Source organism: Diabrotica virgifera, chromosome 7 (genome assembly GCF_917563875.1).
Source record: "Diabrotica virgifera virgifera chromosome 7, PGI_DIABVI_V3a".
Lineage (NCBI taxonomy): Eukaryota > Metazoa > Arthropoda > Insecta > Coleoptera > Chrysomelidae > Diabrotica > Diabrotica virgifera.
This window is the reverse complement of record NC_065449.1, coordinates 205141432-205156350: the sequence shown is the minus strand read 5'-3', so window position 1 is coordinate 205156350 and position 14919 is coordinate 205141432. Positions and strand designations below refer to the sequence as shown.

Below are 14919 nucleotides of genomic sequence, written 5' to 3'. Positions count from 1 at the left end.
TATCACGAGGTTTTTCCTGGTTTTCCCTCGTGATTTACTATGGAATCTCTAACGCGAGAATTTCAGTGCCACCGTTGCATTTGGTTGTCTTTTTAAAGACAGATCACATGCTATGATTTTTTGTGGCGGATATTCTTGAGTTGGGATTGATTTCATGTAATCGAATGAACTATCTTTTAGTAAAGTCGTCCCAGGAACGCAACTCATCAATATTGGCAATATCATTTTAAAGTTGTCTACTTTAAAATGTATAATACGTGTCTGAATTGCCGATATAAATGAGTCAGATTAAATAAATTATTAGAAGAATTTTTTACTAAGGAACAACATTTTTGTTTATTTAGTATTATTTTGTATTTTGACAACGACACCCGACTTGGGCGTCGAAACGTTAATAAAATCATTTTTAGGTAAAATTGTGGCTTATTTCCCATTTGAATATACTTGATTTTTAAAAATTCGTGTAAAATACCAACTCTTAGAATATGTAAAATGATTTTTCTACGGACAATATTTTTAAAGTTGTTCTAAATGTTTATAAACTATAAAATTTCAAAAATTTGGCATTAGTATTTTTGACTATATTAGATAATTTTTTTATCTTTTTTTAGTACATTTTCTAGGCAGGAAACAGGTAGATTTTCTTCATATAGGTCTACAATAACTAAAAAATGTAGTCAGCTACCCGGATCTTTAAGTGTCCCGAACATGGTCTATTTCTAGCTTATTACCCTGGACTATATACACCAAACGCCACTGTAGTCTAGCAGTGGATATAAGCTGATTCTTCAACTTCAAAGAAGCCTAGATTGGTGTCAATGTTTTGTCATATGAAATGAATTATGATAATTGATCATCTTAAAAATGGAAAACCATAAGTGGGAAATACAGCTTGGCATGAAGCTGTATGCAAACATTCGTGAAAAAAAATATTTAAAGAGGAAAAATAATTTTCCATCTGGACGATTTTATATTAATAAGATACGACAACAGTACAATTTAAGTAACGATTAAATACATGAGATTACATCGAACCGATAAAATAGGTGACAAGTTGTTCAACTCACCGATTGTAGCATAGAAAATGATACCTAAAGAATACCAGAGAGTATACCCATCAGGATAAGAAGTTTAATAACAAAAGTCCACGATTTTTCTGATCTTGTTCAAACAAACTTTCATTTTTCAAATGGAATCACCGTCCATTTCAAAAAAATATTCATTTCTTTTGAAAAAATTTGTTGTTATTGTTACGAAGAATAAAGGTTTTTATTGAAAATAAACAAACCAATAAATCAATCAGATAACGCAGCCGGTTAAGGTATAGATTTTTTACGTTAGTTGTAAATTTTGAGCAAACATAAAGAAACAAAATTTTGCTTTCAAAAACGAAAGTATGCCTTTTGTGGGGTTAACGGACGTGCAAAGATTTATTGGTCTTGTGCCTCAAATAGACATAGCTACAGTGATAGTCGTAACACAGGGCATTGTATCAAAAACATATGCTAGGTATCAGGACAAATAGAACTAGGAACGCTTATATCACACAACAAAGGACAAAGTCGCCTTAAAAGAAACAACGGCTCGCCACGATCATTTCATTGTTATTCACGTGTGTAGAGACACCTGATGTTCTTATAGACGGAGAGGCAGCGCTGAATTTACTTTGAATTTACTAAAGCTAAATTTTTCACAGTTGATTACTGTGATTGTGTAGAGAAACATACTGCGGTCGGTCAAGCGAAACGTAGAACAGGGGTTACTGAGAGGGTATCAAAGTTGCTTTCCTACGAAGGTAATTAAATCCATTTACTAAGGCTGAAAATCAGTACACACATTCTAAATTGAATATAAATAAAAGTTATTATAGTCGGTCAGCTGTACGACTGGACAGAGCCGGTCTGTCGGCCCCAATGAATGTACAGGGTTATCCACTATATTTTGACCCTCTTGTAAACTGCTTTATTTACAGAATTAGAAAAAAATGTAAAATACAAAAGGTATTCGATTTTTTGACATATATATCGTACTAGTGACGTCATCCATCTGGGCGTAATGATGTAACAGACTATTTTTTTAAATGAGAATAGGGGTCGTGTGCTAGCTTATTTGAAAGGTTATTCCATTCTCTATACAGTACTATAAACATTAAGATCATTATTTATACAGGGTGTCCAAAAATTTTTTTGAATTATTAATTAAACAATTAATTTAATTTAAAAAAATTTTTGGACACCCTGTATAATTAATCATGTTAATGTTTATTTTACTGAATAGGGAATTAAATAACCTTTCAAATGAGCTACCTCTCGACCCCTATTCCCATTTAAAAAAATAATCGATTACGTCATCACGCCCAAATGGATGACGTCACTAGTACGATATATATGTCAAAAAATCATAATTTAAAAATCGAATAACTTTTGTAGTTTACATTTTTTCTAATTCTGTAAATAAAGCAGTTTACAAGGGGGTCAAATATAGTGAATAACCCTATACTACATTCACTGGGGCCGACCGACCGGCTCTGTCCCGTCATACAGCTGACCGACTATAATAATAACTTTTATTTATATTTAATGTAGAATGTGTGTACTGCTTTTCAGCCTTAGTAAATGGATTTAATTACCTTCGTAGGAAAGCAACTTTGATACCCTCTCAGTAACCCCTGTTCTACGTTTCGCTTGACCGACCGCAGTATGTTTCTCTACACAATCACAGTAATCAACTGTGAATAATCTAGCTTTAGTAAATTCAAAGAGATTTTTCAGCCCTGCCTCTTAGACTATTAGGGGGCGCTTTTGTATAAAGTTAGTCACGTGAGCATAAATAAAATAATCTTTACATGTGTAAATTTGAAGAATTTCTGTGAAGGAAATTTATGGTAGGGGAACCCGAGCGGGGATTTTGCGCGTTACTCGAGCGCGTCACAAAATCACATGGGGAACTTTGTACCATGTAAATGACCCCTACCATATATAAGGTCTCTTAATACAGGGGCGTGCGTTGGGGGTAGTCCGTAAAAAAAATCTATCCTTAGAAAAACTCTAAAACGTCAGATTAAGAAAAGGTTAGTGAAGTACATGAAGAACAATGTATATGTATTTAAAAAATCTGACGATTTGAGCGGTACGTAAGAAAATGGGCCATAAAAGTGTCACAAAAAAAGCGAATATTTCTCGAAATGAACATCAGATCAAAAAACTGAAAAATACGTGTTGAATATTTTTCAAAAATCTATCAAATGACACCAAACACGAACCCCCACGGAGGTGGGGTGGGGGGTTGCTCCAAGTAAAGAAGCTAGAAGTGTTTCAGTTGAAACGATAAGAAAAGACTTCGTCTTAAGGATTACACAGACACGCAAGATTGATTGTCTAAATTGATGTCTTCAACACCAAAATTGGAACATGGGAAATTGGCCAAATGTGCCATTTTCAGACGAATTTATGTAAAATCAGATGACCGACGAATTCGTGTAGTTAATGGCGAGGAAAACAAGCAAGAACGAAAACTACATTTGTACAATGACTTGTTCACAGACAGAAAGATTTGTTTACAGTCATGTTCTGGGGAAGCAAGATGATCGGTGAAAAAACTCCTTTATCGTCCATACAACCAACTGTAACAGCTGGCCGGTATGTTGATTTGGTTCTAGAAACTGTAGTTAGGCTCTGGAGAGATGCAATGGGAGAAAATTTAATTTTCATGCATGATAATGCACCTCCACATACCAGCAGAGTCACTACAGACTTCCTTGAAGCAAAAAATATCACTGTTCTGGAGTGGCCTGCTTGCTCACCCGACCTTAACCCTATAGAGCATTTATGGGATATGCTTAAAAAGAATTAGAGCTAGCCGGGATAATTCACAAAACATCGCATAGATAGTACAAGCTACTTTTGAAGAATGGAATAACCTGCCATAAAAAAGTTGACAATTTGATTAGGAGCATGCCACGCCTATTAAAGCTAGCACAGGGACTAGGGGTGATAACACTGGCTACTAAAAAACATTAATAAATAAAAACAATTTAAACGTCGGTATGTTGGTTTTTTAAATTCACTTGAAATATTAGGAAATATCAGATGATTCCATATATTATAAGTCTGGTTGTGTATATGTTATTCAGTCCAACTATTACCAACAGAAATGTGAGCGTTGAGAATCAGCATATTATTGAACTGCGATTGTTTCAAAAGCTCTGGAAAATGTCTAGGTAGGAACGCATTTCAAATGAAGAATTGTAAGCTTTATGTACTGCAAACGCTGAAATATTCTTGTATATGAGTTAATATACAAAATATACGTATTATTACAAATATTTCATTTTAAATTGCAGTTTTAACCAGCTAACTCATTAAAAAATACCCTTCTTTAGTACATAAAATAACTGGCACTGGTTACAAAATTATGTAGCACATCATGATTTGTTTGCATACGCCATTGAACTTATTAAAAAAAATTAATACAAAAATACTAATATCTAAACATAACAATCAGTAATCGGAACCTTTTCTATGCTTACACTATCTTTACACGTCCATAAAAATTTGTATCTCTCCTTACTTATTATATTAAATCTTTTATAAATAGGGAGTTCATTGTAGAGTTTCTCTCAAATTGCTTCTTCATACATATATTCATTGGATTTCTAGCAATTTTTATAATTAACATAAAACTCAGGTGGACTAAGTTCTGGTACTCGAATTGGCACACGCACTCAGTCGAAGAGAAGTAAAAACACGTATAATCTCTACTAGAACTCACTTTGTATAAAGTTTCTGGTGCAGGACGAGTAATCTGCATTATAGTGATATATTTTATAAGCAAATACCACAATGTTATCTACTGTATTTTTAATGAAAATTAACCGTAATTATATTTTGAGAATGATTTCCGAAGTGCAAATGGAAAAATAATTTATATTAAAATATATTTAGTGAAATATATTTTAAAAAAATATTTTACATAAAAAACACGTTTAAACATTGTGACAACTTGAACAATACTTAAAATCTCTATACAGTGATGAGCGCGCTAATAACCGGCAAAACAACGAAAAAGATGGAAAACATTGTGAAGTAAATACATATGAAACTAGTAGAGGTGGAAAAATATCGATATAAACGTACGAATTAACATTAAATTACATAGTTTCAACAGTTGTTGATGTTAAAAACATCAATAATTGTTGTTTTAATGATGATATCCTAAAACGAAAGCAATTATAGAAACATCACAAAAACTTTCTAATATGCATGGCATTAATAATCGTTTCAAGTCTTTTTACATTTTTCATTTAGGTATATTTTTAGCTATAGTCATTGTTTAAAAAAGAATAGTTGGTCAACGCAATGAATAAATTTGTTTGATTCTAATTGAGAGACAGTCACCAGATGTCACCACCATTTCTGTCAGGGTTGCAATGTCACGCGTAACTACGATAAATCCAAAATGCATAGACACCAAGTTGGATACGACCTTATTCATAGCACACCAACTCGCATACATATTAAGAAAAATAAATACACCCATACCTCGCTATACGGCCGCTCTTATACGGCATTTCGCTATAACGGCCCTGTTCAATTACGGCACGGTTTCGACTTACGGCCTAAAATATTTCGCTATAACGGCCCCATGTTGTCATTCTCGCGCAAACGCAATCTTGATGCACACTCGCCAGGCCGCATCTAAGGAATATCCCAACATTTTAAAGGGAATTATTGAAAGATGTGGCTAGAAACCTGAACAAGTGTTTAACGTAGACAAAACAGGACTTTATTGGAAGCAAACGCCTGTTCGCACGTACATTTCAAAAACCTAAAAATCTGCGCCTGGTTATAAAGTGTCTAAAGAACGATTAACTTTGCTACTTGGTGCAAATTCCACTGGTGATTTTAAGCTAAAACCACTTCTAATATATTTGTCCGAAAATCCAAGGTCTCTTAAAGAACTAAATAAAAATCAATTACCCGTTATATGGAGATCCAGCAAGAAAGCTTGGATGACTAAAGCTACTTTTGTGGATTTGTTCAAAAATCACTTTTGTACAGAAGTGAAAAAATATTTTCGAGAAAATAACTTGAGCAACAAGGCTTTGCTAATTTTCGATAATGCACCAGGACATCCTACTAATTTATCCGAACTATCTGAAGATGTCAGGATTGAATACCTTTCGAAAAATACAACCGCTCTGATCCAACCAATGGATCAAGGTGTAATAGCCACTTTTAAGGCGTATTACCTATGCCGAACTTTCCGAAAACTTGTAAAGGAAACCGATGATAAATCTTCAATTCAAGCATTTTGGAAAAATTACAACATGTAATGTTGTTGATATCATCAGTGAATCATGGAATGAATTACAATTAACAAAATTAAGCCTGGCCCATCCTTACCAGCGAAAAATGATGACGACAGTGATTTGCAGGTTAACATTTCTTCACCGTCTTCAAATGAAAGCCATTTAAAAAAATATGTATGCATACAGGTATACACATATTTTACGTATCGTGAAGTTGTTTCATTTTTGTTTGTAGATTATTGTTGGTTTTTGGAATCTCTTATTATTTTATATACCAATGTATTTGCTTGTTTTGTATGTATTTTTGATTTAAATAAACTCAATAAAGCAGATAAAATACATTTTTAACGATACACCATGTCACATATTTAACAAACTTAGAACCGATCCCATTAAATTTCTATGAATTTGTATTAGAATAATTGATTCGTTATACGTCATTTCGCTTTGCGGCCATGTTTCGTGGAACGTATCTAGGCCGTAAAGCGAGATATGGGTGTATATGGAAGAATATATTGTTGTAGAATTTTTTTTAAAGAAATTAAAAAAAAATTAAATTTATATCAATAGACCCAAGACCATAGTTTTTCATCACCCTGTATATGACCAAAATTGTATAGAATTTAATTTTGCTATTAAACAAGTGTTTCGGAAAAATGAAAACCATTAGGGATAATGATTCGACGAAATGGACGGGATATTAACAAACAATTCGGTGATTAGAAAGTGGACAGAGCATTGACGCGAAACAATAACGTTTTTAAGATCTTTCCGGGAAGGTTTTTAATTTGGTAAACAAATTGTATTAGTTTTTAGATGTAAAAGTAGAAAGTAGAAAAGAACTAATTATGATATTTCTTGAAATTTGACAAATTGGAAAAGTTATGTGGAGGAATATTTGGTTTATTAAGAAATGAATGGTTTGAGAGAGGTTGTTGTTGATTGGACGGAAAATATTAGCAGAAGGGATAATGAATGTTGGAGTCTGAATTGGGAAGAGAAATAAGTTTTTAAAAGTGTGTAATCAGTGTAGAGTGGTGTGATCAGCCTTTGCGAGCAGAATCAAGTTGAAACCAAATTGTCGACCGGTTGAAAAGTAATTTTCCTGGTCCGAGGGAGATTCCTTTTTTTTTGTCTAGAACGAGTAGCTGATTATTATCCGTTTGTGCACAAGATATCGAGCAAGGAAAACTGAGTAATAGAATTCGAGCAAGTCCTGTGTGTTTTTCTTGGAAGCAGTTTTGACGAGAGGGACTTTTTCGCGACATCCAGAGAGTACGTGTTGGGAGAATCAAGGACGGCGCAATCCAGAAAACGAGGGAGTGAAGAAACAAAAGGTTAATCAAATCATTTGTCGGATTGGAGAAAATTTATTTATATCAAAACCATATTTGTTTATTTGTTTATTGAACAATTTTTTTAACGCAGTTAGTCATTTCAAATTTGAGAAATCAATTTAAAGAAAAGTAAAATTCATTCAATTTAGTATGAGTAAATAAGAAATTAATTAAATAAATAATTTTGTCAAAACAAGGAGATATCAGAGTTAGAGTTTAATTTATTAAGTTAGAGATTGTTGCAACAAAGTTAAATTTTAGTATTTTTTGTATCATATGTACACGGCTTATTTGATAAAAACAATAGATTACATTTATATGATTTTGAGTGTTTTCAATTTCCCTGTTTCTACCCTGGAAGAAGTAAGCAACTAGAAATACTAGAAGCCACAGATCACAGGTATTGTATCAAATACAAAATTAGCCCTGAGAATAAAATTGATTGGAAAATTTAATTTAAATTTAGTTGTGTTTTTACATAGGCAGTAACTAAAATAATTGAATAATCAATTAAATTAGGAATTTGCTAATCAATCTAAATAAATAGATAAAGTAGAGCATAGCAATCTTTAGAAATTGAATTAATGATGTCATGCTATTATATGTTTAATGTATAGTAGCATGACATCATTAATTAAATTTCTATTCTTCCATATATCTATTTTTCTTAATATGTATGCGAGTTGGTATGTTATGAATAGGGTCGTATCCAACTTGGTGTCTATACATTTTGGATTTATCGTAGTTACGCGTGACGTTGCGACCCTGACAGAAATGATGGTGACATCTGTTGACTCTCTCAATTAGAATCAAACAAATTGATTCATTGCGTTGACCAACTATTCTTTTTTAAACAATGCTATAATATTTTCAATAGGTACCTATAGCTTTTTTATTTAGAAACCATTCATCAAACACTGTGCACCTTCTAAATATAATAAAAATTGTTTATTAATTTAATGTATATTCGTAAATATTTCTTCAATCCTTTAATTTTAATACAAAATTATTGGTATAAAAAGCTTTAAACAAATTTCACTCTGTATCAAAATATGTAAAAAAATCCAGATATCATCTTGAAAATTGAATTACTAAAACTTCTACACGAAGTGTATGTATATGCCTTCCTGCTATCTCGCTCACTGTTCTTTGTTTGCGCAGCTCAGAGATAACATGGAGTTTGCCTATAATATATAGTCAGAAATCACCATTTTCTGTAATAATGAAGTTCAATATTTACAAGATAACTAGTTTAAATGATAGATTTGAAATTTCTGCATCGTCTAATATCCTGCACCAGACATATAACCTTCCTACCTACATATATATAATAATCTTTGAAGTTCGTATAAAATTTGCAAGTTCTGAAAAGATACTATGTTTGGTATAAAAATAAGTATATAAATAAACGAGTTATGAGCAGTTTACAAACAATACTAAAAAATTACACTGTTATATACAGCATGTCCAAAATTTGTTTTTGAATTTTTAGTAGAAAATCACGAAAGCAGTTCAAATAGTTTTCGGGAATATTTTGGACATACTGATACACAATATTAGAAAGAGAACGATTAGAGTACACAATTAGAAAAGGTTCTCTTAAATCACAAGTATCTATCACTTTCTAATAAAATATTTTAAAATAATTACATCTAGTTATATAGAGAAAAATTACATAAGATCGTAGACAGAGCGCTGGCAATAAAGGATATATCAGACACAGATCATTTTCATATAAATATATATCTATAGATCTGTACATAAATGAAGAAGATACAATATGTACAAATATCAAGCCCATGAACCTTCAAGGAAAGGATATTTTACTTGGTAAATAATCTTCGTATACACGTTTATTGGCAGCTTCTAGTCTATTTCGAAAACCGTTTCTATCTGTTCCTCGTCACATTTGTCCAATCACTAATTTGTAACAACGTTAAATTAATGTCACAATAAAAGTTAAAACTAATTTCAAATTGAAATTATCTATCCGACTGTCAGCCGCCAAGACCTGCTTATTTTATTATATATTCAGAAATTCACCCTCCGATCAGAGGTCACTTTTTCGTTATTAGCAGTCCTCTACTGTATTTTCCGACAGTAAGTCCGACACGTAGAACATGTCAAATGACAATAATTATATTGGTGATAAATAGAAGTCTGATTTTTGCATGAGAGTTTAATGGAAGAATAACAAATCAATTGGAATTTATGTCTGACAAAATAAATGGGACGTTTTCGTAGTCTGACGTTCGAAACCTGTAACCAGTTTCACAATTAAAACTTCACCTGTTCCAGTTTTCCCTTACATCAAAGTTTATCCGACTAGACACCGTTAAGCTATTAAGAAATTTTCAGCTTGCTATTAATAAACTTTTTTTGGTATGCGGGATCCAGACCTAATAAACATTCGAGAAATGCCACGAACACAACATAGAGCTCAACAATATGGAAATAGATCATTTAATGGAATGAAAAATCAAGATATATCGGCAAAACTAATCGGTTTAGACAGAAACAACAGAAGAAGATAGCACAAACACTATTGCAATAGAAACAGGAGTACGGCAAGTCGATTCCCAGTCAACCAAGCAGTATTTAACATAGCAATAGAAGGAACTGTCAAGGCCAGTGGGATTAAAGGAATTATAGCCTCAACTATAGCCACTCCTCAACATAAACTGTAGATGTCATAGTTCTTACAGGAAGAGATACGATAATATTTACACAAGCAACAAAAATCCTGGAAAATAAAGCACGGAAAAGAGGTCTAGAAATTAGCGAAGCAAAAACAAACTATCTAACCTGCTCTAGAAGAGAAGATGACAAGACGAATGAAATCAAGATAGAAAATTTCACTTTTGAACGAGTTCAATAATTTAAATAATTGAAAGTAATAGTGAAGAGGCAAAGGAGCGAGTACTAGCCGACAACAAAACTTACTGGAGATACCAGGCTAATGAAGGACAAGAACTTGTCCAGAAATACACAACTGAAAATAATATACAGAGTTGCAATCAGCTCAAGATTCGAAAGGAAAATTCTCATAACAATTACAGATAGGAATGGCAAACGGAGAAATGAGAAGAAAAATGAAATATGAATTAAGAAACATAATGAACAGAGAACATATAGTTAGAATTATAAAAACGCATATATTAGTCGGTTAGTAAACTCAATAAACACGACAAACGATGAAATAAAAAGACGCATAGCAATAGCAAACAGAACTGTTCACGGTCTCCATAAACATTTAAAAAATAAAAATATAAAACGTGCAGTAAAGCTCAATATATACAAGACCTTAATAAGACCGGTTTTGATATATGGAGCTGAAACGTGGACCCTATCTCAAAGTGATGAAAGACTTCTTGGTATTTTTGAGAGAACAATTCTTAGAAAGATTTTTGGGGCAGTAAATGAAAATGGGCTATGGCGTCGAAGATATAACTTTGAACTGTATCAGTTATACACCGATCCAGATATTGTGAAATTCGTTAAAGTGCAGAGACTTAGATGGGCTGGACATATTGTTAGGATGTCAGACCACGAATACACTAAGAGATTAACATTTTCAAAACCAGAGGGTACAAGAAGTAGAGGACGACCACGAAGAAGATGGATTGATGATGTTGAAGAAGACCTAAAAATTCTAGGGGTCAGAAGATGGAGGGAAGTTGTTAGGAATCGACAGGAGTGGCGACTTCTTTGTGAGCAGGCCAAGATCCACAACGGATTGTCGAGCCACTTATGATGATGATGAGATATAGTCGGTTCGCTAAACTCAGACACAACTGGCTAGTGATTTTAGTAAGTAATTTTGCCAATTTGATAAAACTGGCAAAAAAATAATTACTAAATAGTTAATAATTACTAAATAGTTAGTAATTATGCCAATTTTGGCAAAATTGGCAAAAAAAAATTACATACTAAAATCACTAGCCAGTTGTGTCTCGAGTTTAGCGAACCGACTATACTGAAATATCTGGGACACACAGACAGACGGAAAAACGACCTACTGCATGTTACAAGTTACAAGACCTATAAAAAAATGAGCAAATTACACATTAGAAAAAAAATAGCATAAACAGGACTATAGAAGAGATGTGACAGATAATAGAATACCAGGAAATATACAGTTCGTCAAATATAGGAAAATATTTGGAAATCTCGATTTGGAAACATCTCCGGCATGTGTAATAGACGTCATTCACTACACGTCTCAAGTTTCATTAGTAGAATCTGTGTTCACAGAGTACCTAAACATTTAATCTATAAAAATATTCGAAATAACGGTGCGTATAGAATGTACCCCTGTTTCTTGGTATGATGTCATGTACCTTCTGCACAGTCAAGCAAACTCTCAAACTTGTTCTTATATTTGACATACATAGATGAATGTCCAGAATAAGAACAAAAGTAGGCAAGAAAATCACTGTACCTACAGAACAATTTATTGGGTAAATAAGATACGAGGTAATAAAGACATCTTAAAATACTGGTAACAGTGGTTTATATTATAGTAAGCTGAAATTCCTCTGAGGGCCTCTGATCCTTAATGGTGAACAATTGGAGCTATCTAATGAGGTAAAGTATCTAGGGGTTATACTGGACCCAGAACTTACCTTGAACCGACAGCTTGAAAGAGTAATTAAAAGAGCGGAGGCGACATTAATGCTGACCAGACGCATACATGGAAAAACATGGGGACTCTGTCCGAAAATGGCGCACTGGACATATACAACGATAGTGAGACCCATGATAACATATGCATCCTTGGTATGGTGGACAAAGATGCAGCAAAGAACCGCTATAAACAAGATAAGCAGGATACAAAGACTTGCATGCTTGGGAATAACGGGAGCAATAAAAACAACACCGACGGCGGCACTGGAAACCCTGTTAGACCTACCCCCTCTTGATATATTTATCAAAGGGGAAGCGAGGATGGGAGCATACAGGCTGCAAGGAAAACCAAGGGATAAATACGAGAACCTTGGGCATAATCAGATTTGGAACCAAGGTGGGGTAAGTATATCTGATACATACACTGACCACATGGTACCAAAATACACATTTAATAGGAACTTCGGAATAGAAATCAATGACCGAAGGGAGTCGAACAGCATCAGTAGCAAAATCAGGGGAACGATCTGGTATACGGACGGATCAAAAACCGATGAAGGCACTGTAGCCGGTATTTTTAGTGAAACAGAGAATGTAGGACTCAATTTCTCACTAGGAACGTACACAACTGTGTTTCAAGCGGAAATGTACGCAATTCTGCAGTGTGTCACAATGAACAACTTGAGGGCCTATGAAAATAGACGGATCAATATACTCACAGACAGCCAAGCATCACTGAAGGCACTAATGAGCCCGAAAGTGACGTCAAGGCTGGTATGGGAATGCCGGCAAGAACTGGAAGAACTGGCCGAAAGAAATAGTGTAACTCTATTCTGGGTGCCAGGACACACCGGGATATACGGTAATGAGAAAGCAGATGAGCTGGCAAGGAACGGTTCATCAACTTCATATTTTGGCCCAGAACCTGCTCTAGGAGTACCTAAAACAATAATTAGGGGACAAGTCAGGGAATGGGTCAAAAACAAACACAAAGAATACTGGGGGAACGTACCTGGTCAGCGACACGGGAGGCCCTTAATAAGGGAACCCTCAAAACGGAGAGCTGAGGAACTAATAAAACTACATAGGAGTCAGCTCCGCATAATTACAGGTCTTCTCACGGGTCACTGTACCCTGAAAGGACACCTGAATAGAATTGGGCTGTACGAAGGGAACCTTAACTGCAGACTGTGCAATAGGGGAACTGAAACAGCATATCATGTACTGTACGAGTGTGAGGCTTTGGATCACAAGAGGCAGGCTATTTATGGACAACCAAAATTAAGTCCAGCAGAAATATGCCACCCAACCCATGCTAGGGATGTATAATTTGGTACGTGGAACCAAGCTTGTGGATTGGGTGACATAAAAGGTAGGATGGTTGGCACAATAAGCCCATGAGGCTGCAGTGCCATCGGAGACATATGTCAGACGACCTCCAAAAAAAAAAAGCTGAAATTAAAATGAATTTCACAAAATTTGTGAAAATCGTTTAGATAAAGATTTGGATCAAAGTTAGGAAAAAAATATATTAATATTTTGTACTTAGATAACGACCTCCCATGTGGAAGTAGAAACGTCAATAAAATCATTTTTTAAGTTAAATTGTGGCTTATTTCCCAATTAGAATAGTAAATTAAATATATTTTACTTAGGTTTTGTGTATGAATGAAAAATGTATAGAGAATGGTCCTTCTACACGACCAAATCAGCCAAATGAATTGGCTTAGACATATAGTAAGAATATATACAATACATAATTAATTATAAAATTTAGACCCACAGTATTTTCAAATCGAGAAAATACACAAACATTGATATATTGATAGTGATCTTGGTCTGACAGTCGCATCAGTAACCGCATTAGTACAAAAATATATATACCTAAAATTGTTTTAGTCATTTTACTAAAAACCCTCAGACTTATGAACTAAAACACAACAAATCTCACAGCGGCGACTCTCAAGAAAAAGTCTTTGAACTGTTTGTAAAGCTTTTATGTCTACTATCCAAGTCGACAACAGGACTTGGGATTTTTTGGGACGGCAGAGATGGTTTGAAAGTTTCTGTCTTATACTTTTGTTTGACTGCGAATTTGTTAGATGGCAGTCTGACATCTTTGGATATGTGTTGATATCTGGAAAAAATGTTTGAAAAACGAATAATTTCGTGGAAATATCTTATAGTCGAATAGATAACGTAGAATATCTTCAAAAAATTTGTTAAAATAATAATAAAAGATAATATTTACAAAATTAGCAGGAGAAAATAGATGTTAATATGTTATTTAAAAATGTATGTAGTGGCATAAAATTAACAATTTATTAAATTTACCAAATGAAAAAATTATAAACAAATTGACAGATTTCTGCAATGTGTTAAGAAAATTATAAAATAATAAGGTAATACGAGCAGATACCCAAAAGTGTTATCTAAAAGTCCAAAAGTAAATACATAGAAGGATGCAAGATCCGTACTAAAATTGGAAAGAGGCAGGGAAGAATCCTCTCTGTCCTTTCTGTCCACATTTTCAATCTTATAATGGATAAGTTTGGATAAACTGACAAGTAATGAATAAACTGATAAGTTTGGTGTAAGCCAGGCTAGTTCAATATTTTATTTATGCTGATGACAAACCTCCGAGAA

The 14919-nt window shown here is 33.7% G+C and overlaps 1 protein-coding gene across 2 annotated transcripts in view; it reads right to left on the bottom strand.

Annotated features, from left to right (window-relative positions):
* Positions 1 to 423: 423 nt before the first annotated feature.
* Positions 424 to 14919, bottom strand: part of LOC114339668 (CCR4-NOT transcription complex subunit 6-like) — a 243199-nt gene continuing 228703 nt past the window's right edge. For both annotated transcript variants that reach the window (XM_050657232.1, XM_050657233.1), the window contains exon 9: positions 424 to 14410. In XM_050657232.1, the coding sequence (XP_050513189.1) occupies positions 14236 to 14410 (175 nt within the window). In that variant the 3' untranslated portion in view covers positions 424 to 14235. The remainder of the gene's footprint in view (positions 14411 to 14919) is intronic.